The sequence below is a fragment of the Fistularia commersonii genome, chromosome 15, assembly GCF_037954325.1.
Source record: "Fistularia commersonii isolate RoL2024-O1a breed Wild chromosome 15, RoL_Fcom_v1.0, whole genome shotgun sequence".
In the NCBI taxonomy this organism is placed as follows: domain Eukaryota; kingdom Metazoa; phylum Chordata; class Actinopteri; order Syngnathiformes; family Fistulariidae; genus Fistularia; species Fistularia commersonii.
The window spans coordinates 9,059,521-9,084,202 of record NC_141298.1 but is presented as its reverse complement, the minus strand read 5'-3'; the positions used below and the strand labels follow the sequence as shown (position 1 = coordinate 9,084,202).

The 24,682-nt window shown below is 39.9% G+C and overlaps 2 protein-coding genes across 3 annotated transcripts; one reads left to right on the top strand and one right to left on the bottom strand.

The window, feature by feature from the left end:
- Nucleotides 1-1,238: 1,238 nt before the first annotated feature.
- Nucleotides 1,239-10,571, bottom strand: aqp11 (aquaporin 11). The gene is made up of 3 exons (XM_086160519.1): nt 9,798-10,571; nt 6,362-6,478; nt 1,239-5,968 (listed from the first exon to the last, which is right to left on the bottom strand). Exons 1-3 carry the CDS (start codon nt 10,411-10,413, stop codon nt 5,868-5,870), a joined length of 834 nt encoding a protein of 277 aa, XP_086016645.1. The 5' UTR covers nt 10,414-10,571; the 3' UTR covers nt 1,239-5,867.
- Nucleotides 10,572-13,030: 2,459 nt separating this feature from the next.
- gdpd4b (glycerophosphodiester phosphodiesterase domain containing 4b) lies at nt 13,031-24,342 on the top strand. Of its 2 annotated transcripts, none has more exons than XM_086161058.1 (17): nt 13,031-13,128; nt 13,854-13,985; nt 14,858-15,040; nt 16,178-16,281; nt 17,519-17,612; nt 17,991-18,050; nt 18,293-18,391; nt 18,477-18,570; nt 19,422-19,567; nt 20,426-20,508; nt 20,716-20,866; nt 21,807-22,031; nt 23,088-23,245; nt 23,325-23,472; nt 23,679-23,761; nt 24,062-24,129; nt 24,223-24,342. In XM_086161058.1, exons 3-17 carry the CDS (start codon nt 14,891-14,893, stop codon nt 24,297-24,299), a joined length of 1,740 nt encoding a protein of 579 aa, XP_086017184.1. In that variant the 5' UTR covers nt 13,031-13,128; nt 13,854-13,985; nt 14,858-14,890; the 3' UTR covers nt 24,300-24,342. The 2 variants fall into 2 exon arrangements, with proteins under 2 accessions (XP_086017184.1, XP_086017183.1); XM_086161057.1 differs by having other exon boundaries at nt 13,854-14,010.
- Nucleotides 24,343-24,682: the final 340 nt, after the last annotated feature.

Genomic DNA, 24,682 nt, shown 5'->3' with positions numbered 1-24,682 from the left:
TGTTTCCCTTGGACTGGAAATTGCACCCAAAAGCAGCACAATGTGGCATTATTAGAATATATACCGTAGTGTTTTGAGTGAAAATGAACCCTTGCAGAAAGCAAAAAGTTAACATGAGCAACCTGTAAACGTCATCAACCCTGCATGCATTACGGAAGTAAAACAATGGCGGCGCGCGTACCTTGAAATGTCATAAATTGCGATTTTTAAAGAAATAATTCTTTGTGCTTTTTTAACAACACATTCTGGTATGAGAGAAACATTAACACATATGTATACCCATTAATGTGAAGGCGATGATGGACAACGGTTATAAAATACATTTCCCAAGGACTGCAATGGCCATTCCTATTACTGAAAAAAATAGACTCAAGATTCAACGTGTTTATTTTTCACAGTGTAGAAACGTGTTTCCTTGTAAACTGTAATTCCAACTTGGCTGTCTACAGTGCATTTGGATTTGTATTGATCGGATATAATGACAGTGTAAATATTATTATAAATATGAACAGTGCAATAAGACATTTGAGTGCAGCTTAATGTGCAACTCACGAAAGCGCAGGTGCAAGGATGAGTGCACTTTCAATGGATAGTAATTGCATGTGCAGATGAGCAAAGCACTGGCTTTGCTGCATGTAAAGTGCAGAAAAGGAAGAATAAGTGTCACTAGATGGCGCAAAAGATGATATAATGTAACTGTAGAATAGTTTCTCTGAATTGTCATGAAAATAGGATTAATTTCTCTGTATTGCTGTGAGTGGCATTAAAATTTTTTTTGAAGAGTCATGTATTCGAGTAAACATATGAATGTAATATATACAGTATTTTGACAGCTAGTTAGCACTATGCTGGGATTTTACAAGCCAAACTTCAGGCAAATACTGTAGATTCACAGCCTGTGAGGACACTATTCGCTAATAAGTTTTGATTTCTGAATGAAATTCTGACTGAATGTAGTAATAAAGTTCACCCTGGTCTGATTTCAGCAAGAGGAGCTGCTGGCAATTCGGGCAGTGCATCGATTAAAGGTCTTGCCATTGTGTGAGTGTGTGTGTGTGTGTGTGTGTGTGTGTGTGTGTGTGTGTGTGTGGTCACTGATTGAACAGAAACAATGCAGAACTGATTGGGTGATCAGCGTCTAACTGTTCAATATTAGCTAACTGATTGGACACAGCAGCAGGGGGCAAAGACAACACAGATTTGCTCATGATTATATTTGTCAAATAGTTAGACAATAGTTTTGGTTCCTTTGTTTAATTTGTTTATTGCAGATAAGCCTTTGTAAAGAGGTCAGCACTCAGAGACAGAGTCCAAAGTGACTGACGAGGAATGGCTGTTTGTACAAAATCCACAAACGCAATCAATGTTTAACTAAAAAAAAAAAATGAAAGTGAAAAAAAGTTGCACAAAAAGAAAAAAATTGAAAGGGGTGCTAAGGAGTAAGAAACCCTAAAACCACAAGGATCATTAATAATTTAATTCATTCAATTAGTTCATTAATAAATTATGGGTGCAAATGAGTGCAATTTTGCTCATTTTTATTCCATTTTAATTCTGTCGGATGTTTGACTTGGCACAACAGGGGTATGCACACCGAGCTTCGAGTATGACACAATTTCATACAGCTTCTTAGTATGTTTCTTACAATTTCTTAGTATGTTAAAAAAGCATCATTAACATGCCTTTCAAACGCCTTTAAGAAGGGTTTTTGAGTGGATGTTTATACAGCCTGACAGGATGGGGAGGTTTCCTTAAATAGTCTTGTCCCAAATGAAACTGCACCGCTACAAGGTAAAAAAAAAAAGTAATTGATTTTTAAGCATATAATATAAAAGAATATCGTCAATATCAAGAAATCAGATAACAAGAGGAATTCTTGTTGAAATGTTCTTGTGGCAAATGGACTTGAATTTCTTTTTTCAGTTCTAATGACCTGTGAGGAGTTTCTGAATACAGCTGCCAGGGATTTGGGCAGGTCTAGGTTACGGTGGCTTGTTATGTAAATAACATAAAATAAATGGAGGTGTTGATCAGCAGATGGGGGCGTTTTGTGTTGGGACAAAAGAGCAACTTTTCTGGGATTACCAGGATTGGAATGTGAAAAGCTAAACAAAGAAGTGAAACCTGTTGGATCACATTAACCGAGACTCGTGTGGATGTATCCGGGGACTAGTTCTGGTGGTGAATCGGCGATGGTTGCTAGAAGCAACTAGTGAACATAGTGAACTAGGTGATGGAGAAGGGATGAGCAATGATCTGAACAGTTCATCTGATGATGAAGTACCACAAGCTGATATACAAATGCATATCAGTGAGCAGCAAAAACAGTTAGCAAAAAGTGTGCTAAGAGAAAACAAAATATTTTTGCGTTTCCGGTCGTAACAAAATGAGGAAATGTTAAAGAGGATGTGAATACTTTTTGCAAGTCACTGTATATGAAAGAAACTATGTTTCTTTTCTACAGCTTCAAAATACATGGTGTTTCTAAAAATATCTTAAAAAGTCATAAGATGAAGTAATCTTTCTTCAAAAACATGTTTTTAATTACATTGATGACACACATTTCATAAATGTCTGGCAATGAATTACTCTCTATACATTTTGAGATACCAAGTTAAACGTTCACAGTCTTAACATTATTTTTGAGATACAATTAAAGAGAAAACAAAAAAATACTCCAGCTACAATACTTTGCATACTTTGGCAATTTTGATTTAGGAATACACAATGTTTTCACACAGAATTGAGACAAACAAAGAAATTGTGAACAAAATAAAAGAGCAGTAAATAAGATTTCAAAGCATCTGGCAGACAAAGGACAGGATTTGTTATCATAAAAAATAAAATTAAAACAACAAACAAGGAGCCCATATCAGGAAAAATTTAAGCAGCGGTCTAAACTCAGCGTCAAACATTGATGTTCTAACATTTTGAAACATGGAGATCGACTGTATTTTTTCACCTGTCCTTCATTTAATGTATCAACAAATGTATGTATTTTTTTATTTTATTCCTAATTTATTGATTTAACTTTAGGATTTAAAAAGGGATTAACATCTACAAAGTGACAGCGGCTGAAGAAGAAGGGAAATATTTTCTCCATTATGCATGTATATGTATATACATATACAAACTGTGTGTGTATGCGGTTTGTCATTAGCAGCATTAGCATTAGCACAGTAGAACCTAGTTACACTGTCCAATTGCCTGATTGGTAGGGACTATTATTTCTTCTTCCGCCTGTCAAAGCCATATCCAAAATAAAGCTATGCGAGGGCGGAAGCCTAAAAATGGCTAAATGCAATAGCAGTCATGTTATGTGTGTGACAACAGCACAAACACAGTTACAAAGGCTTGCGGTGAGATACCTGGGCTTCTTCGGTACCTGCAAGGTGAATTTCTTTCCCAGATGTTGGGAGAGTTTGTTACCAAAGAAGAAGACGCAAGGGAGCATGGAGCATGGAGGAGATGCAAGGGGGAAAAGTAGCAAATATGCCATTGAATGAGTAAAAATTTGGTTCTCGCTGCATTCAGTGAGCAACGTGAGGGTTTCTGTGTGCTTAGCATGCTTGTTCACAGGAGGGAATGTTGGGATTCCCTAGATCATTGCACTGTATTTTATAGAATCTTTATAGTATCACAATAAAATAAATACTATTTTATTCGATTGTATCTATTTTAAGAAAACTTATTAATTCAATCTAAATGCATTAATTGCTCAATTCAATCTGTTTGTGTTACAGCTATGTATCAATTTTGTTGTTTCTTTGATTTGGCCGTTTGCTTGTTGGAATGTATTAGTTTGGTTAATCTGCAGGACTTCATTTATATTATACTTTACAATATTATATATTATTATTCATATAATGATATTTGCAAGAAGCCTCTGATACTTATTTACCAGTGGCCATGGTAACAATCACGCCAAAACCGCAGAGACAGTGAACTCTTCGGGGGTGAAGACGGTAATTCAACTGCAAAACACACTGCTGCATATGATTGACACCTTCATCGCAATTCAAAAAGAATGGAGAAAACTCTCAAAGAATGGAGTGTCTAATAATCAGAGATATAACATTCATATCCATCTTTGAGACTGATGTTGGTGTGCTCTGCTCATTGTGCTCATCTTTTAAGTGTGCGGCGCATTTGCACATTCATCTTCATCCAGTTTCAACATGATTATTGGAAGTACCACGTGCAAAAATACATATTAACGTGACTCTCAAGGTAAAGACGTCACTACATTATCCACCTGAACGTGCCTTCCACCCTCAATTAAGATTTTAGTTGTGTAAAATTGTGTGTGTGTGCAACGGAGAGGTCATGGTAACCGGCTCAGAACCAAAAGGCTCAGTTTCAAGGATTCAAGTACGCCTCAGAGATCCGTCCCCCTTAAGAGTCAGTGTAAAAAATTTTTACATAAATTATTCACAATGACAACACGGTTTCATGTTTTTATGCCATGCCTTGAAGGTCACTCACTTAATATGTGTCCCTCGCTTTTTATCCGGCCTTCATATCAGGTGTGAAAAAATCAAAATAAAAATAAAAAATGACAATCACAGAGGATTAGAACGTCACCGGGAGGGACGTTTCGAGCCTAATGATCCCTGCAGACACCCAGCGACCAGCCCGGTGAGTTCAGGTGACGTCTTTCAAATACCCAGGTAGCTTCCAACAGATTATTTTCACTATCATCCTTTTAAAGCTTCTCTTGTTCTTCAAAAAAAAAAGAAAAAAAAAATCAATCATGTTTATGCTTGGCTTACGCCTAAAGATTTTCACCATCACAGACTAAAAACTGAACGTAAAAAGGTAATTTTTAGGCGTTTTGCTGGAACCGCGGCGCTCTCCCGTCCTCTCGATCAGTTGATATAAGGTGGTAATCAGAGCTGTTTTAGATCAGTCTTTTCCTAGTCTTGGGCTTACGACAGTATCAAACATGTTTGATATTATTGAGTCTTTCAGTGTTTACAGTGACATAACACAATCTACAACCAAGAGATGAGCTCTAACAAAACTGGAAAAGGGAAATCTGGTAAACAAACAATCACCTGAGCGGTTTTGGCGGCAGAGGATATTTGTCGTCGGTATTCATGAAGGGGAACGGTGAAGGACGCCCCGATCAATACGGGCCGGAGCATATGGTGGAACTTTGGGCAGAACAGCCCGGCTTGGAGAATGTCTACTCTCCAGAGTATTGCAACCGAGTGGAGAAGGAGACGCAATTGAGCGAAATAGCAGATGCTCTGCAAATTCCCGGTGAAAAAAATGCATGGTAAAAAAAAAAAAAAATTGGTAAAAGAATCTAGGTGTAGTCTTGTAAACAGTGACCCTGTAAGATTCACAGTCTTTGTAAAATCTCAGTCTAAGACTAGGGAGACACTAAAAACTCGTCTTTAGATGTGAGAGTTTCCTCCGAGTCTTTTCCAAATAATTTCGAAGTCTTCAGATGGATAGGTAGATTAAGTCAGAATATGCCGTCAAAACTGGAAAGCCGGTCAGCTCTAGAACAGGCTGCGCCTGTTTAGCCGAATGTCCTTGAGGACTCGGTGAGTAGAGTAAGTAGCCGGCGGTATCTTTATTTTCTGTCAAACTGAAAGTAAGTCATCATTTTCACAGCTCAGGTGTTGCAAGGACCTGGATGTCTTAAGTTTATAACTGAGGTTTGGTCACCGAGACAAAAGTGATATAGAGCGGCTAAACGTTTCAGCTGAATGCGTTTCATTAATGTGGATACGTATTCCTGATGTTTCCAATAGGCAGTTTGAGTGACAGGCGCTTTAACCATCAATCAATCAAAAGAGTTCTTAGTGGATTAATGGGGGTGAAAAAAAAAAGAGCTGTCTTTCCTCACGTCGGCGCTACTGCGTCTTCGGTTTCTTTCCAGCAGGGACTTCTTGGCGTCTCTTCCCAGACAGGAACGGGATGATCTTCTCAAACAGCAGGACGCAGCTCGCCATGCCTGCGGGGAGTCGGCAGAATTCTTCTTAGCAAACAGGGAGACACGCGTTCTTAAAAAAACATATCGATTGCAAAACTTGTTGACTCTTCCAGTCCTGTTTGTCCCTCCAGCAACGCATGATGACAGTGACCTCATATTTTAAATTGAGTCCCGAGGGAGCGTGGCTTGATGCATCCACCATTTTTATTTATTTTATGAATAATAGTTATCACTGTTTCATTTATCCCCCGCTGCCGAGTACTTCCCCATCTGTGAACATTGGGTTTCTGGGAATCGTTTTAAATAGCATGCTCCAGACACGCTCCACATTAAAAGTGTGGTGTTGACGTCTGTGTTGTGATTTAAAATCAGACTTGGCTTGACAGAACAAGTTGTGTGCGTGTCGGCTCGGACCTGAGACCGGTCCCAGCCAGTAGACCAGACAGTACTCCAGGTAGGTGCGTCCGCTGCAGGGGAATTGGATGGAGAAAGCCAGGGCGGGGTTGAAAACAGCTCCAGAGATGCTTCCACCTGCGGAGAAAAGCAAACATACAGTGGACCGTTTCAGATTATGATGCAACTTAGCAACCTGCTTTACTCAGGTTGCACATCCTATCCGCATCGCTTGTTTTCAGGAAGCGCCACTGCCTTCTCTGCAGAGCATCCACCGCGACAGAGCCCACAGGAAACCACCTCTACGCTTTTAACCATCAGCTGCACTCAACTCTTTTGCATGTTCACTTTTTTGATTCGCACAACACTCGGCGCCATTGCACGATAGCCGTCAAACAAATCACACAGCCAAGAGCTGCCTCGGAATATCCCAGGGCCCAGCGCAGGGGTGGGCAATTATTTTAACATTTCTTATTTAATTTTAATGCACAGGTCAACTAGGTGAACAAAATGAAAATAGCAATTTAAAAATTTCAATTTTTTGGCTTTTTTTTTTCAATTTTAAAATCATTAATAATAATAATGTTAATGTACTGACCGACATTATTTGGGAGAAAGAAAAAAAAAGGGAAAAAAATTTAAAAGGGAAAAATAAGTTTTCTAAAGTCAATACTGATTGATAATACTTGTTAAAATATTCAAAGAAAGTAGTTTGGCGGGTTGATTAAAAATGCAAAACGGGCCGGATGTGGCCCGCGGGCTGTAAAATACCCAGGTCTGGCCTAGCGGCACATGACTGTTAACCTTTTTCAATCCACACATGCTCTATTTGCGCTTTTAACAAGCACATGCTGCAGGCGATGCGGTTGCGGCCTCGCCTCACAGCGAGAAGCAAGAGCATCCCTTGTTGGATTCTAACAGGGAGGCTTCTCTATGTGACAAAACCACGTTCTCCCCATGACTCTACATCAGTGGTCCCCAAATCCCCAGTCCCTGGACCGATCGTTTGGTACCGGTCCACAAAGAAAATCTTTCCTAGTACAAATTATACTTCTTTCATTAGACCTTCCGGCTCTAATTTTGAAAAACGACTGTTTCCGCCTCCATCTTACTGCCACACTTAAAACTGTGGTGCCATTTCACACATCAGCTACCACAAGCTCGCCCTTGAAAACAATGAACCAGAAATAGATGTCGCAGGAGAGCTTTTTCGGGAGGAAATGATCAAACGACGAGACCGTAGAAGCGTTGCAGACTGCCTGCAAAAAGAAACCTGCATTTAAAAGACAATATTAAGATTCCTACCTGAGTTGCGGGTTCATCGCAACAAGTGATACACAAGCCTATAATATAGTGCAAAATTATTGTAATTGCTTAATATAAAGTGTAATCGTTGTATTCAAATTAAATACTGTGAACTGACAAAATGTAAACGAAAGTGTGAATGCTTGTATGTCTCTATAGAATTTATGAATGTGAATGGTTGCGACTATATGCTGTGTAAGTGAAAGGGTGAATATTATATGTCTCTATATGACGTCTGAATGAGATGAAAAGACAAGAGGCAGAGCTGGAGGTCACAGAGATGAAGATGTTGAGGTTCTCTTTGGGAGTGACCACAATCGATAGGATCAGGAATGAGTCCATCAGAGGAACAGCACATGTTAGATGTTTTGGAGAGAAGGTCAGAGAAGCCAGACTGAGATGGTTGGATCATGTACAGAGGAGGAATAGTGAATATATTGGTAGATGGATGCTGGAATTGGAGCTGCCTGGCAGGAGTTCTGGAGGAAGACCAACGAGAAGATTTATGGACATAGAGGATATGAAGGTAGTTGGTGTGAGAGAGGAGGATACAAAGAATAGGGTTAGATGCAGAAGGTTGATTCACTGTGGTGAAGGGAAAAGCTGAAAGGATTAAAAGATATGTCATGTGAATGAGAGGGTGAATGGTTGTCTCTATATGACATGAGAGTGAGGGGGTGAATGGTTGTATGGATCTACATGATGCATTACCGGTTCTAACTCTCCACAGGTGGCTCTGTGATCCTCTCGTGGCCGGAGAACCAGGGTGAGCCCTGCCTCTCGCCCGGTGATAGCTGGGATAAGCGGCATGGATAATGAATGAATGCCATTTCCACTGCATCGGTCACTCTCTGCCCTTTATCCCGATGTTATGTAATCTTTTTATTATGCCCTTTCTAAATGTCTTCTCTATGTTACCAACACCATGTCAAACGATCTGGCTTCCCGTCCGTTAACGGTTAGAAGTTCAGCACACAGGGAAACAGGTTTCCTCGCTTTGCATGTGACAAACTCTTGGAATACTTTTTCCTCTCTCTTTTTTTAAAAAGCAATTATCTAAATCTATTTACCGCATCCTGCTGTAAGACCCTGCAGCGCATAGTGAGAGCAGCTGAGACGATAGTCTGTGCCCCTCTCACCTCACCTCCAAGTCATGAACAGCACCCACCTCACACGCAAGGCCCTCCATGTGTACACACACACACACACAAACACACACACACACACACACACACACACACACACACACACACACACACACACACACACACACACACACACACACACACGGGGGGGTTACACCTACCACAAATTGTACTGATGTTTGAATCTGTACATTATTTTATTGCTATCATATTAAAAACATTTTCAAACATTGCACCTAAACTTTTTTTGGACTTTGCAAAAAACCTTGTTGCCTTTGTCATAACTTGTAAGTCTGTGACTTTCCTTTTTTTTTTTTTTTTTTTAATTACTGCACTGTGGGGTGTTGGAAAAAGGTAATTTTGAATTGCATATGTGCGAAACATATGGCCAATATTAAGATAGACAGAGCAGACTCTATTTATCTCATGACAGAAATGTAATGGTCACAGCAGCATTAAAGGGTAGAAAAGTGTACAAATAATAATTATAGAAGATTATGCAAATAACTCGTTGTTGTCTGTGATATTATTTATCATTTTTGTACAACTGTGCCAAGGGTCTTTGAGAAACACCATTTCAATCCTCTGTATGTGTGAAACATGGCAGTTTTGACAATAAAATTTAAATTGCAATAATGATAGAGATACAAAATAAACAAAGACTATGTACAGTGTATACATAAGAAAGTATAACATAAAAAGGCAATGTCTTGTGAGGGGAATGGTAATAGAAATAGCAATTGTGGGTAGTAAAAATGAAATAAGTAAAGTGCCAAGGAGAATGTGTGAAAATAAATATTGCATTGATGCGTAGTAGGTAGTGCATTTTTTTTTTTTTTTGGTGACGCCTGTAAGTAGCATTAACACCGCGCTAAATTCAGAATCAATTTATTGATCCACCAAGGGCAAACTGGAAAAAACATGTTAGTGCATCTCATATTTTTTTGCAGCGTTTTCTCTTAAAACTATATAGGATTTTGATAATAATTTGATAAAGAAAAACTCGCCTGCGTAAACCAGCGCAGTGATGACAGCGGCGATGAAGTGGACGCGGAGCTCCCGGTCGAGCCGGTGGACGTGCATGGCGGCCGCCTGCACGGCGAAGGCGCAGCCGAGCTCTGCGGCGGCGGCCTCCGTCGCGGTGCCGCCGAACGGATCGAAGCACCGGTAGCCGTATCTTCGGTGCCGGGCGTGGACGTCGGAGAGGCCGAGAGACCAGACGGCGGCGGCGAAGAACCGCGCAGCGAACGCGGCGCCGAACTGACAGGCGACGAGAGCGGCGGAGGAGGAGGAGGAGGTGGAGGCGGTGGAAGTGGAGTGTCCGCCGCCGCGGAAGATGCCCTCCAGCACGGAGCAAGGGTTACACGATGCCCCGCGGAAGGTTTGCAAATGCACGACCGTCATGGCGTAGGTGAGCGCCAGGCTGAGCGGCGGCTCCAGCCGCGCCGCGTCCCCGATGAGCTTCAGTTCGTGGGTACAGCAGCAGAGCTGGAAGGTACACACCGCCTCCAGTAAGTAAATCCGATAAGCTGCGGGGGAAAAAGCCGCGACCGCCCGGCGCGCCGCCTCGCACAGCAGCACCGCGGCTCCGAGCACCGACACGGACACCCACAGATCCGTCATCTCGCCTTCCCGCCCGCCGTGGGAGCTTCGCCGTCCAGATTGCCACCCACGAGTTTGGTCCAAGCCGACACAAACTTTTTTTTTGTGTCGACCGGATGTGTGAGCGCGGCTAAACCGGAAGTGCAGCACCGTTGTCCTTCAAAATAAAAGCATGCACTTACACGCAGAGAAGATTTCGGCGTGATGAACGAGAACGATGAACTGCTTTTAAACTGGTTTATTTGAAAATCAAAATAAATCATCCGACCACAAATAAACATGGGTATGATTTAAATGTAGAGATGTTTGAGTAGGCAGATCAAAAGAACCAGTTATCACATTATTTATCTAAATGAAGTCAAAGTCAACTTCATTGTCAATGCTGCCATGTTTTACATATTCAGGACTGTCTCAGAAATTAGAATATTGTGAAAAGTTCTTTATCTTCTGTAATGCAATTTAAAAAACTAAAATTACTTTTTCATGATATTCTAATATTTTGAGATAGGATTTTTGAGTTTTCTTAAGATGTAAGCAATAATCAGCAATATTAAAATAATAAAAGGCTTGCAATATTTCAGTTGATTTGTAATGAATCCAGAATGTATGACATTTTTGTTTTTGTAATTGCATTACAGAAGATAAAGAACTTTATCATAATGTTCTAATTTTCTGAGACAGTCCTGTATAAAGAACTGAAATAGTGTTTCTCTAAGAAAATGACATCCCAGATAACAGCAGATTATAACTAGGTAGGAAGGTTATTGTGAAGTCAAAATAAATCAAATTATTTCAGTTTGTGTGCTTCTTTTCCCCCCACTGAGGTATAATTTATTTGGCTTTTCGTCAAGACTAACATGAAGATAACCAAAAACAGCAAGGAACTGAAAATTGTAGATATTAAATGAAAATGTACTATTAATGCTCCAAGGGTAACTTTTAATGAATTCCCCACAGAAAATTCAGACGATTCCCCCTCCTTAATTTATAAAAGTATTTATTTTTCTTGGTATGTATTTATAAAAAACTTGAATGACTACTGTGCAATATTTTACTTACTGCCTGAACTGTTTTTTTAGTATGTCTCTGTTAGCTGTCTTCCATACTGTTTTGTTGTCATTTTGTCTAGTTTTATCAGTTATTGTCTCTTGATCTGCATCTGGTGTGAAGCCAGTTTATTTCATTACATTGTCTGCATAACCATAATCTCACAACATATATGATAATAAAAGTATTACATCTTGTCAAATATAGTCCAAAAATAATATTGATGTGTATCCTGTATTTTGCCAAAAATAAAGACATTATATGCTCAGAGTTTTGTATTTCAGTTCACTGTTTATTCGTGTGTAGCTTAAATCATGTGTATATTTCAAGGTTTTCTGTATAGCAAATTTCCCAATATTGTATCGTTGCCTCCAGATCCGACTTCTAATTTTTTAATAATCATCAGGTTATTACACTTGATAATAGAACTTGGAGATGGGCAGAACAGTCCAGCGCCTGGTTTTCAGATAAAAAAGTCTATTATTCAAAATAAAGAAAAGACCATGCCATGCTTTCCCATGAACTGTCTTGTCTTCTGCAAATGTATCATTTTTATTCTTCTCCCTTTGCATTATTTGCATTTTCTTTTTTCAAATATGCATCAAAAGCACCTTAATTTACAACCAATCCGGATGAACAACCATCACTGTCAAAGTAGATAATAGAGTATTGCAATTGATTGTATAACTCGAAGCGGAGTAAGATTTGTAAGATGTATTTTAATAGCTTTCTGGGGAGGCGGTCTGTCAAGTCATGAACATCATGTATTTTTTTAGATTAAAACATTACACTGGAATCCTTGAAAAAGACTGTGTCCTATGTCGTTGTAATGTTTGATGCCCACACTTCAGGAAAAAACATTGAAATCGGTTCCGATCCTGGACTCACCTGTGTTTGCATCTGCGCGTCAACAGGTGGCGGTCGGTTCTACTTAACTACCCAAATCTCACTTTTGTAAAGTTGCTGATCGCGAGATCTTTTTCCGGTCAGACTTTCAAAATAAATGCAAAAGGTGCGAGCGGTTCCGGTGGCAGGGCAGACGATGGTGTCACTGGCGAAAGATACTGACCAGACTTGTTTAGTACTCTTTTCACTTTGTTCCCACTGGATTCATTTACCGTTCAAAATTAAGTCGCTTTTACTTTTTTCAATAAAATTAGTTTGGGTATATGTTGCATATTTATCATCACCTAGACTCCAGAAATCGTTTGACTTATAATTAGACAACTTGTTTCTTATCATGCAGCCCTTAATTTATCCAATATATGATTCTCGTCAGATTAGAGCATTCAACTTGTAACCTATGAATAAAGTTTCCTTTTGATAGAATATATTACCTGCTCACATCTGTATTTACTTTTTTTTTTTTTTTACTATTACCGTTGTAGCTTTGGGCGTTAAGGTGGGTTCAGGTGATGTAGATTCAACAGAAATAATATTTAAAAAAATCCTTAAAAATGAATAAATGGGATACATTTTAGATGCGAGGACAGAGATGTTGTTAACTCGGTCTCCCGCGTGAAACCGCGATGCCGTTGTTTCTGCTTCCGGCCCTTGCGGTCGTAAATACCGGCGAATTGACGCCCGGTAGCCCGAGACCACCTGGCATCAGGCGGATAACGGGAGAGAGTGAAGTGCGCACTGCGGCTGGATCTCCGCGATTCGCTTGAAGGAAGGGCCGTGATAAAGGTGCGAAAGATCGATTCGGATTGTCCGAAACCTACGGTTCTGACGTGGTTCTGACGGTCCGTCTGTGCTCCGCGTCATCCGGACCGTCTGCTCGGGTTTCCAAGCGACCTGTCAATTGTCGCGAGTAGGATGTGACACCAAACCTCATTCAAAAAAGGGTCGTTTCGCTAAAGCAACCGCGAGTCTAATTTCTGTAATTTTTAAATCAGATTCTATTTGTTTAAGATGATGGTCTGCAATTCGGCCGCCGTATTAATGAAAAATCGATTCAGTCGAGTCGGCAAAAACGGAGTAGACACGGTGTTTCTGTTAGGAGCGCCGTTTTCGATCCTGAAATGTTCAACTTAAAAGTGCAAGAAAATTGAATGTGATTCGGCGACCTGACTTCATAGGGCAGCGTCCCTTCGTCCTCCTGCCAACTGTCCAGTCATTTAAATTTAAACTTTTTCTCTGATACATCCTGCATTTTGCTCTTTCTCTGCTTCAACCATCGTTTTAGATTTACAGATAATGTCAAAGGGCAAACATGAAACACCTTATCTGAATCACAATCTAGTTTATTGATGTCCTTGTTGTTGAATGTACACAGCAGATAGACATGATGGAGTTGTCTGTCATGTGTAATTTCACATCCAGATTTATCGCTCTGCGGGCTTTATGATGATCTGACAGGACAAAGATAAGTTGCATAAGAGCTTTTTTTCCCCACCCTTTATATCTGAAAGATCCTGATGCTGAAGGACAAGTTGTGTAAATCTGAAACGGTGAGAACATTGGCCACTGACTGTGAGGATTTGCCAAGGTGAAAAGAAGAATTATCTGCATTCTACAATAACGGATCAGTTCAGAAGACCAAGGTAACACGGGTATAGTCTGGATCAGGTGTGTTATCACTTTTTAAGCAGTTACTTGGTAGAATTGTGCCGCATCTAATCAGTATGCCATTGATATGGCCTGTTTTTAGTGTCGCTTCTCAAAAAATTGTAAAGCTTCATCAGATTCTTACAAATGTATTTACGCTATGTTGGAGTTCGAGCAAGTCAGGGATCCAGTTGTTTTATTTGTAATTCACAATAGTTTAATATATTTTTTGGGGGACGCGTGGCGCAGGAGGTAGAGCAATCATTTTTGGAACAGAACATTCCTGGCTCCTCCTAGTGTGTCGAAGTGTTATGGAGCAAGACACTGAACCCCTATCTCCCCTGGCAATGGTGGACGGGAGCCTACTACTCATGGTTCATCCATGATGGGTTAATTGCAGAGAACTAATTTCCCCACGATGGATTAATAAGGATACATTATTCAATCAGTTGCTTTGGTTAAACAAACATGGTTTGGTTTTAGGATTAATTATTTCACGTTGTTCAAAGTGCATTTAAATGGAGGCTATGCGACTTCCTGCCATGAGAAAATAGAATTGTAAGCAGATACGTACCGTCGAAAGGTTTTTGGTGATTTTCTGGACATTGTTCTTACAAAGGATGACATGATGGTGCAGCGGTAAGCACTATTACCTCACTGAAGATCCCTGGTTTGGTTCCCGTGGTCAAATAGGGCCTGTCTGTGTGGGGTTTGCATGCTCTCCTCTTGCTGCAGGGTTTTTCATCTCTATATGCAATCCTGCAACAATGAAATTCTCGTGAAAAACATAAAAAGTAGCCGATTAGCAAACAGATTGAAAATGTCTGTCATAGAGGGTAGACTTGACGCGTCCGTTGCTGTGTTTCAGCCACGTTTGAACAGCATGGCGCATATGTGAGCAATGGCATCCATGTTGCGAGGTCTTCACGCCAGACTGCTGCAGCGCTACGAGCATCGGCCACTGGTGTGGTGCCTCGCTGGCCTGTACGGCTGCCGGTGGAGACGTAATGAGGGGAACGGCATTCGGCCCGGAGGCTGCTGCTGCAACAAGGTTAATCTACGGCTGTGGACGGACTGTCCCTTTACGATGGTGCAACCAGTGACTGCACAGTCAAGTGATGCTCGGGTGTAATTTTTCTCCGAACATTCGTTAACTGCAGTCTATATTATCTGTTTTTTTCACCATTTCATGCCAATGGAGGGAAGGGTTTACGTTAAATCAACATTTTCCTACTTTCTTTTTGTTTGTTTTGTATTATCGATATATTCATTCTTGTTAAGTTCCCCTTTTCCCCTCAAATTTTGGGGTATCCTATCTCTAATTATTTGTAGCTCAATTCAAAGTGAGAAAATAAAATCATTACGAATTCAAATTTAATTTTTTTTTTCCCACATTTCTTTCATAAGGGTTTTGAAATTTCATGTTAGTTTGTTCAAGTTACAATGATTCTTTTTTTAAATTATTAGCTAATTACATGGGAATCTCTTGTTTTTCATGTCATTTGTCTGATACCTCGTAGAGCATTTCAATTTTTTTTTTTTGTAAAGTTTCTTGCTACTTTGTCTTGGTAAGCTTAAAGTCTGCGAATATTTTCAAATATGAGACTCTGCTAAACTACACCGACATAATGTATCTTGATGCAGTGACTGTTAAAACAAAAACCATGAACAAATGCAACTGCCACAAGTCCTACTCGATTACAAGCAAGGTAATTATCATATTAATAAAAAAAAATCAAACCAAAATAGCCAAGAGTGAGATCATTAACCATTATTTCAGGCTGTAGGAAGACAGCAAATCAATAAGACACTGAAATGATTTTTTTTTTTTTTTTTTTTTTGTTCATAGGGGGTCCGAAGTAAATATATCTGTTTATCGAATGTTCCATCAACCGCACATTTCTCAATCGGCTTCATGGCTTATTTGTAAAATCAATCATGTAGAAACAGTTTTCAAATTATTGTCTTTTCACCTAACAGTTAAAACCAAGCAGATATAAGGGGCAAGCTCAGGTCAGGCTTTACAATCACTGTTAATCCTGTTTTTCCATCATGTAGGGATCAACGGTCAGTCATTTGTCACCGTGGCAACACAGTACTTGGAAAAAAAAGGGGGGGATCACATGCTCACTGTTACAGTGGTGTTTATGAAAGAAACCTTGTGCTTCATGTTTTTGTGTGAAAACAGCTGGAAGGAGCCACGTTTGCTCTGCTCCTGTTGGCTCTCTGCTTGACACTGGTGTTACTATACTTCTGGGGACAAGCCACGAACGACTACAATGACTTTGACTGGTGGGTTGAGCCACATTTTTACCAATAGATTGTTAAAATATGCAAATCAGGAACTATCATACTAATAAAATGGCAGATTCAAGTAAGTCTGGTGACCTTCTGAATATGATAAATTTGGAGTCAAAAGTGTCCCTTCCCTACTGGAAATATTAACCTGAAAGGATGGCAAAGATGCAGAAGAGAAGACACTCATTACAATGTATATATAAAACATGTTGGACATGCATACACGTTTTATATGGAACTTTTATCTTTTGTATTGGCTCAATTGACATATCTAGCTACATTTAGCAGCTAACTGATATGGCAACCACAGATTGATAAGTTAATTCTGTTCTGATATGTTGACCTTATGAAGCCTGGAATAGGCAAGATCTATTTGTTATGGGTTACATTTCTATCTGTTTCTAATCTTGACTTGTTTAACAAAAGCTAAAAAAGGCAGTTGACAGGTAATATAATACTAGATTCACTTCACCTATATCTCACATAATTTGCTGCAACAGGACACAGTGACATCTAGGGCTTCCTGTAACTTTTCATTTATATTTTCATATATATAATCTTGGGGATAGCTAAGTGGTTTAACAATATGTAGGCAGATGTAAATAAATTAAATGACTAAGTTGATATGTTTAAGTAAACAGAAAATACATATTTAAAAAAAAAATGAACGCATTAGTGCATGTTGGGCGCTGATATAAACACAGAAGAGGAAAACCAAACAAAATCTAACAACCATAACCCCACAGAGACGCTCATGAGTGTGCTAATTCAAAATACTCCCATTGACAAAGTTACATAAAAAGCAAGCAAATTTTCACTTACTTAATTGCACAATCGGCTATGGTGCTAGCATGCTAACCTTAGCTAGAAATGCTAATGAATGACATGAGCTGCTTTTTTTAATATTCAAAGTAGCCAGGTGTGGCACTAACATGCTAACCTTAGGGTGACAAAAATAAAGCCTCACAGCAAACTGCCATGGCAAACCTTCTAGGGGTTTTGTTCCATCACATTTTAACCTACTTATTTTTTAAACAACGGGCGTCGAAGTACCGTGAGTGTCCACATTGGTCATCGAAGAAAAACGGAAGCAGGCAGACGATATACCTGGCGAAATAAGAATAATGCGACACAACAGTGCTACCTAGTGGCCTCACACATTTTTACTATGATTTACCAGCTGATGGACATAAAATGTGTGTAAATATATGTATCTCCCCTAAATATACAGGTTCAACTTTGGTAATCTGGGCTTTTGGTTTCCCTGGTCTTTGGTCCTGCTGGTCGTGGCCGCCTTTTTCTTTATCTACGTCACAGTGCTCACAGTGAGTCTTGATGTACTTTCTCTTGTCTGTTTGTTTTGCTACCTCATTGTCGTCTCTTATTTCATTCTTTCTACTTTTTTATGGAATGCTTTGTATCCTTTTCTACAAATCTGGACAAGGCTTGGTTTCATTTGAAACTGAGCCATCAAGCTCAGCATGATCACATCCAAGACTGATTATACATCAGATAATTAAAATAAATTATGCATCTCTTGCACTTTTTATTTATTTCATAAATGATACATGAACCAGCCAGTAGACCATAAGAGGATACAGAGCTCAAATGTCCTGATTAAATGCTGTATAATGTTAATAACTTTCTGCAATTTTATGAATTTTGTCCATGAATTTACATAAGTTGTGTGTTTATTTTTGCAGCTGCTGGCAGTGTGCTTGGTATCAGAGGGCCAGAAACTCTATTTACACTGGAGTCACAAGGTAAACCTGTATCCCAATTTATATTTTGTATCAATTACCATCTCAATTTATGTTGTCAGATGTTTATCTGCTGCTCTTAGCGATACGCATTTTAAATTATTATTTAAAGTAAGGAATTTGACATTTTTGGGCAGATTCCCCATGCTGATTTTATCAAACATGAAACATAATCCTTGATTTAAAGAGATAAGAAGTTACTATCAAAATACTGCCATCTTGACCCCTCATGTTGCCATCGTCAGGTCGGGATATTCCTGAGCCTGATGTTTTCTGTTGCTGCCACCGCCATATTGTCCGACCTGTGGAGCAATGAGTGGACGACACTGCTCCTGTCCTTCCAGGTGGATCTCCTCTCACTGACCCTCATTGGTTTCCAGCCCAGATTTTTGTCCTAAAAAGCCAGGTCTTGTTTTGGTCTCTCACTAGGTAACGGCACCTTTCTTACATGTGGGCGGAGCCTCAGTGATGACGCTGTTAGCCTGGCCGATCGCTAACCACTTCTTCCGCATGAGCAGCAAAGGTGAGGCCTGTTAGGCCTCTATGAAGAATAAGATTTGTATAACAAAAGGTCATGGGAAAGGATTTGATTTTTTTTTAATAAGATTAAGGGCATTAGCACCTATAATAGGCCATGTCACACCATTAGCATAGCTTAGCACAAACACCAAATATGACCAAATATTGTATCTATCTATATATATATATATATATACATACACACACACACACACACATATATATATATATATATATATATATATATATAGATACTGCTCAAAAAAATAAAGGGAACACTTGAACAACACAATGTAACTCCAAGTCAATCACACTTCTGTGAAATCATAGTGTCCACTCAGGAAGCAACACAGATTCCTTTTGACTTGTTTTAAGGACATTACATCAAAGTTAGATCAGCCTGGAGTGTGTTTTTACACTTTAATTTTGAGTGTGATTCCTAATCAGACCTCCATGGGTTGATACAATTGATTTCCATTGATCATCTTTGTGTGATTTTGTTGTCAGCACATTCAACTGTGTAAAGAGCAAAGTATTTCATAAGAATATTTCATTCATTTAGATCAAGGGTGTGTTTTTAAGTGTTCCCTTTATTTTTTTGAGAAGTGTATGTATATATATACAGATATATCTATATCTGTATATATATATATATATATATATATACACATATATATACACACAGATATATATATGTATATTTATATATATACACACACACATACATATATATATATACACAAATATATATATATGCATACATATATATATACATTGAAAATATATCCTGTATATATGTTATATCGCTCGTGAGAGGCGTATTTTGCTCAGAGATAATATTGTTTTATTTTTCAGTGAGGAAGGTTCTGATCCTGGGGTCGTACCTGACCCTCCTGCTGGCGCTCTACATTGTACCCCTTGCTTTTTATTCTCCGTGTATCAAAGAAGAGGGGACCCTTGGCCGGGCCCCCGCCATCATCGCTCACAGAGGAGCCCCCATGGTGAGGCCCTGGAGCGCTAAATTTGTTTTGTTGTGCGGTGCACACCAGAGGATCTTCTTTTCCACCAAAATGATGTTTAAATCTGTTGCCATCTCGGGAATGTACACACTCCTCATGGAGTCCAAATACAGGGTACATTTTTGAAATTTATCCCAGAATGATGTTAAAGAAGCAGTTCAGAATCTAACAGGAACTTGTGATTAAACACAATTTCAGGGGGAAGGCAAACACGGAGGCCATGTGACAATGAATGGGTTGCCGTGGACACAAACGCAGGACAGCATGATCCTCACCCATATGCGTTATGTGACCCTTACTCAATATAAACCATCCGTCAAGTCTATGAATATTTGAGAATGTCATTTTTCAAAGGGCTGGTACTTGCTGTGAATACATAATATTTCATCAATAGCGGACCGTGTTCACTTTGCGGTCCTGAAATTGACTCGCACTGAACTGCTGACCCTCACTGCAGAGATAGAGATCTGGTTGACTGATAACTGTGTTTAAGCAAAAAAAAAAGAGTTGACAGTTTTTTACAACCTCATATTACAGAGCATTGATCAAACAATAATGAATTCCTAATCCATGTTTTTCATACTTGAATGAACACTACTATGTGGTTAATGAAGAGAATTAAGAAGGTTTGGTTCTTTTGTTTAATAAGTATAGGCCCTTTTTGTTGTGTTTTGCACCAGGATAGTAAGAAAAGTGTCATTGCTACAGAGTCGTCACTGCCGGCTCCATTCTGCAGAAGACACACGTATTTACCATATTTCAGGCTGCTGAACCTCCTGCTGGTGACAGCCTTGATGATTTATGGATTAGTGATAGGTGTGTTTCTGTGTGTCTGAGCAGCTCGCTCCAGAAAACACGTTGATGTCGTTTGAAAAGGCCGTGGAGGCAGGAAGTGACGGCCTGGAGACGGATGTCACGATCAGGTCTGACGATCCGAAACATGGGATACAGCGATGACACAAACGCACATAACAACTCGAATAAAACCAGCTGAAGCAGTTTCGTGTTCAAAGTGTCAGCCAGTTAAAATGACTTCTTGTAGATCAAATATTTGTATTTGGACTTAGGCAAACTTTATACTGATCATGTTTTTACAATTCTAACTACTTCTAATATTGTCATGTATGCAGCTGGGATGGCGTTCCCTTCCTAATGCACGACCGCACGCTGCGGCGCACCACCAACGTGGACGCGGTTTTCTCAAACCGTACGGATACCTTGGCCGCCACGTTCACCTGGGCGGAGCTGGAGACCCTGAACGCCGGGGCCTGGTTCCTCTCAGTGGGTTCCTTTCCTTTTAAGCCTTTGCTTAAACATTTGTGATCTGAAACACATCGTATTTGGTCATTTTTAAAATATAGTTTTTTAAAACAAGGTACTTCAAAGTACAGTGATTTCTGAAGGAGTTTGGGTTGACCAGATGTAAAGCGATGACAGCGTATTAACTCAAATAGATTACTTTTGTGGTTAGTATTTCCATATTATAATACTTTAAATTTCTCAGGAATTACAGTAATACATTGACTTACAAGTTTAATTCTTTCTGTGACTGAGCTTATAACTCAATTTGCCCCTATTTCAAATAAATTTTCCCCTTTAAATTGAAACGCTATTAATCCATTTCAGCCCCCTGATTTTGCTATGTGTTGTTAAGTAAGAAAAATTTACTTAATAAATCACAAATAATCCATAAAAAATGATTAAACTTAATAATAGGGAATGTAGAGAAATAAACTGGTTTTAAATTTTCGTTTTATGCCGTATCGCTTAACGTTCTCTTAATGCTGCTATGTATTGCTCAATGTAACTTACACACCTTGGTATAGTTTATCGCTAAACTTAGCAACAGAGTGAATTCTTCTTATTATTTTAAGAAGAAGTCTCAGTCTTAACTCAGATCACGGCCAGTATCACAATGCAAAACAAGACAAAAAAAAAAAAAACACAGAGTGACAGCTCGCATCTCAGAAAACTCGTCTAGTCAAGGTTTCACTGTTTTGTGCTCTCTGCCTCACTGACTATTATCTGAAAGTTTTACTTTTCAGAACAAGATTACATCATGAATAATATGTGTTGTTATTCCATTGCTCAAATGGTTTGATTTACTTTATTCGCCAATTAATGAAGCTCATTATCGTTCACGGGAACAGAGAGCTGGAAGAGCACGGTGTCCGGCTTGTTATGCAACAGCGCTGATTAGATATTGATCCGTCTCTTCCAGCACGACCCGTTCGGCACAGCTGGTTCCCTGCCAGCGGAGGAGAGACGGCGGGCGGGGAACCAATCGGTGTGCAGCCTGCTGGCTTTCCTCCAGCTCGCTGCCCGCACCAAAAAGCTGGTGATCTTTGACCTCTACCGACCCCCGCCCGGCCACCCTTACAGGGACACCTGGATCCACCGCGTACTGGATGTCATCCAAAATGAGTCGTCAATCAACTCCACACAGGCAAGTCACCGCCCAACCATGTGGTGACCTTTATTCAAAAGTTAAGTGTGAACCTTTACGCTACCAATATATCGGAAGACTATAACAGGCTCGTGGAAAACAATCATCTCACACCTGCTCACGTCTAAAGACAGGTTTTTAGAGTTTTAAGTCTCAGCCTAGTCTCAGAACGAGGTTTCACCGAGATTGTGAGTCTTACAGGGTCACTATTCACAAGACGACAACTAGATTCTTCCAGCAATCTTTTCCCATGATGCAATGTTTTCACCGGGTATCTGCTATTTCAGTTCATCGCTTTTCATTCTCGGCTTGGTCGTGATACGTTGGAGAGTTGACATCATACAAGCCGGGCTGTTCTACCCACAGCTCAAGAATTCACATCAGTCCACATTAATTGCGACGTTCTATGCCGTTCCCACTCATCCATTACGCCAACAAATACTGTCTCTGCCACCATTACTACCTTGGTGATCGTTTGTCTACCAGGCTTTCCTGTTTGTGGTTTTGTTAGAGCTCATCTATTGGCAGTTGATTATATTACGTCACTGTAAAAACCGAAGACTTGCAATAGTATCAAACTCATTCGTAAGCCCAAGACCGATCTAAAAAGCTTAGATCACTACCATCTACTTGACGATCAAGATGACAGGACCGATTCCAGTAAAACCCCTAAAAATTCTGTCTCATATTCAGTTTTTAATCTGCGACCGTGAAAATCTTTTGGTGTAAGACCAGTTTTAGGTTTACTAATTCACAATCAAACAGAAAATAAGCTTTTTGTTCCATACCAAACGTCAGATATACAGAGGGGTGATCAAAATACAAAGAAACACAGTCACAATCACATTCAATTGCTGACCTATAATTAAGAAAAACAAGTGCACAGATAAAATGCAATAAGATGCATGTTAAATTAAATAAGTCTGTGGATTATTTCCAAAACACATTAAAACACTTACGTTAATTACTGCTTTTCACTTCAACGTCAAATCTATCAAAGATACTCACAGGGTGGCATAACTTGTGATAAAAAAAAATGTGTGTGTGTTGGACCAGGTGCTCTGGTTGCCCCCTGACCTTCGAACCCTGGTCCAGAAATTGGATCCGGAGCTCCAGCAGACTTCAGGCACTCGGCTCCCTCTAGAGGAGCTACGGAGTAACAACATCGTCAAACTCAACCTGCACTACAGTTCCATGTCTGCCAAGCTGGTCAAGTGCGTGCGAGTGTACATGCATGTGTGTGTGTGTGTGTGTGTGTGTGTGTCACGATGACACTCTTGCTTGTGCATGCAGGGAGTACGCGGCTGTCAACATCACCACCAACCTGTATGTGATCAGCCAGCCGTGGCTCTACTCACTGGCCTGGTGCTCGGGGGTTCACTCCATCACCACCAACAACCCCGGGCTCCTGCGCGGCATGAGCTCCCCCTGCTTCCTCATGGTGGGTCGATCTCAAAGATCATCAGCTCAGATGAAGAATTCATAATCGTGTTGTGTGAGATTTAGTGTAAAAAAAAAATATATATATTACATTGAACATGCATAAAAGGTCTGTGAGAAAGAAATGGCTACTTGAAAACCATTATTATTTGAAAACCCTGTGTGACATTTTGCCGGTTGCTGTCTTTCCCTCCTAACCCCCATCAGACTCCAGATGACTTCTCCTCGATGTGGATCTTCTGTGATTCGGCGTCGTTGCTGCTGATTGTTACCGTCTTCGCGCTTCACCGGTGAGTTTCAGACCGAACAGAGAAGAGAATGTGCGTATAACCACAGTGAAACATTCAGAACAACCATGTGCTCCGCTCCATGTGCTGGTTTTGAAAAAAACGAATTCCTGGGATAAATCACTGTGGCTGAGAAGACAAAAACCTGGTAGCCATGTGCTTTTGGCAACCTAATGTGTTTAAAGCCATGTTTTGCATATAATTTTAATGAGATCGGGTACATCATATATCACATTTTTATTATTATTATTTTTTTATAACAGGACTCATTTATCATTAATAATTGATTATGTTTGTGTCCAGGTGGCGAGAGCGAAGACTAGGGTCAAAGGCGATGCTGGAGAAAGGAACTTATATCAAGTTCAGAACAGGTGATGGATTTTTTTTAGGTGTTTTTTTTTTTTTTATATGCAAGTATCTCTTAAAATGAATGAAGTATATTTGATTTAACCGTTTTCTTGCAGAGTTGAGTGATATCTGGTCAGTGTCAAGCAGTAACAGCCATCCAGAGAAAACTCTCCGACCCGGCGACCCATCGTGAGAGCAGTCAAAACTGTTAAAAAAAAAAGTAACCGTTTTTTTGTTTGCAAAATAAAGTTTTATTTCTTCACCGGGACTAATGCTCGTCCATAATTTCATACCTGTCTCGAAATAGAAAAACAAAATCAGAGAACGTTGACGCTTCTCATTTTACTGGACAAAACCTGCCCCTCACTTTCTCGGTGCTCTTTGCAAAATGTCGTTTATTCGCGGCTACAGCCGGGGGAGAGGATACATTTTCTCCGCGTAAAGGTCAACAACGCTCACGATTGGAGAGATCAGTTAATCGGCACGTGCAGATCATTTGAAACTACAGCGGGGCTAGAAGCCTAGACCAAGCAGTGATCGTTGCCGCGCATTTGTAGTCTGTTTCCCCGCACAGCC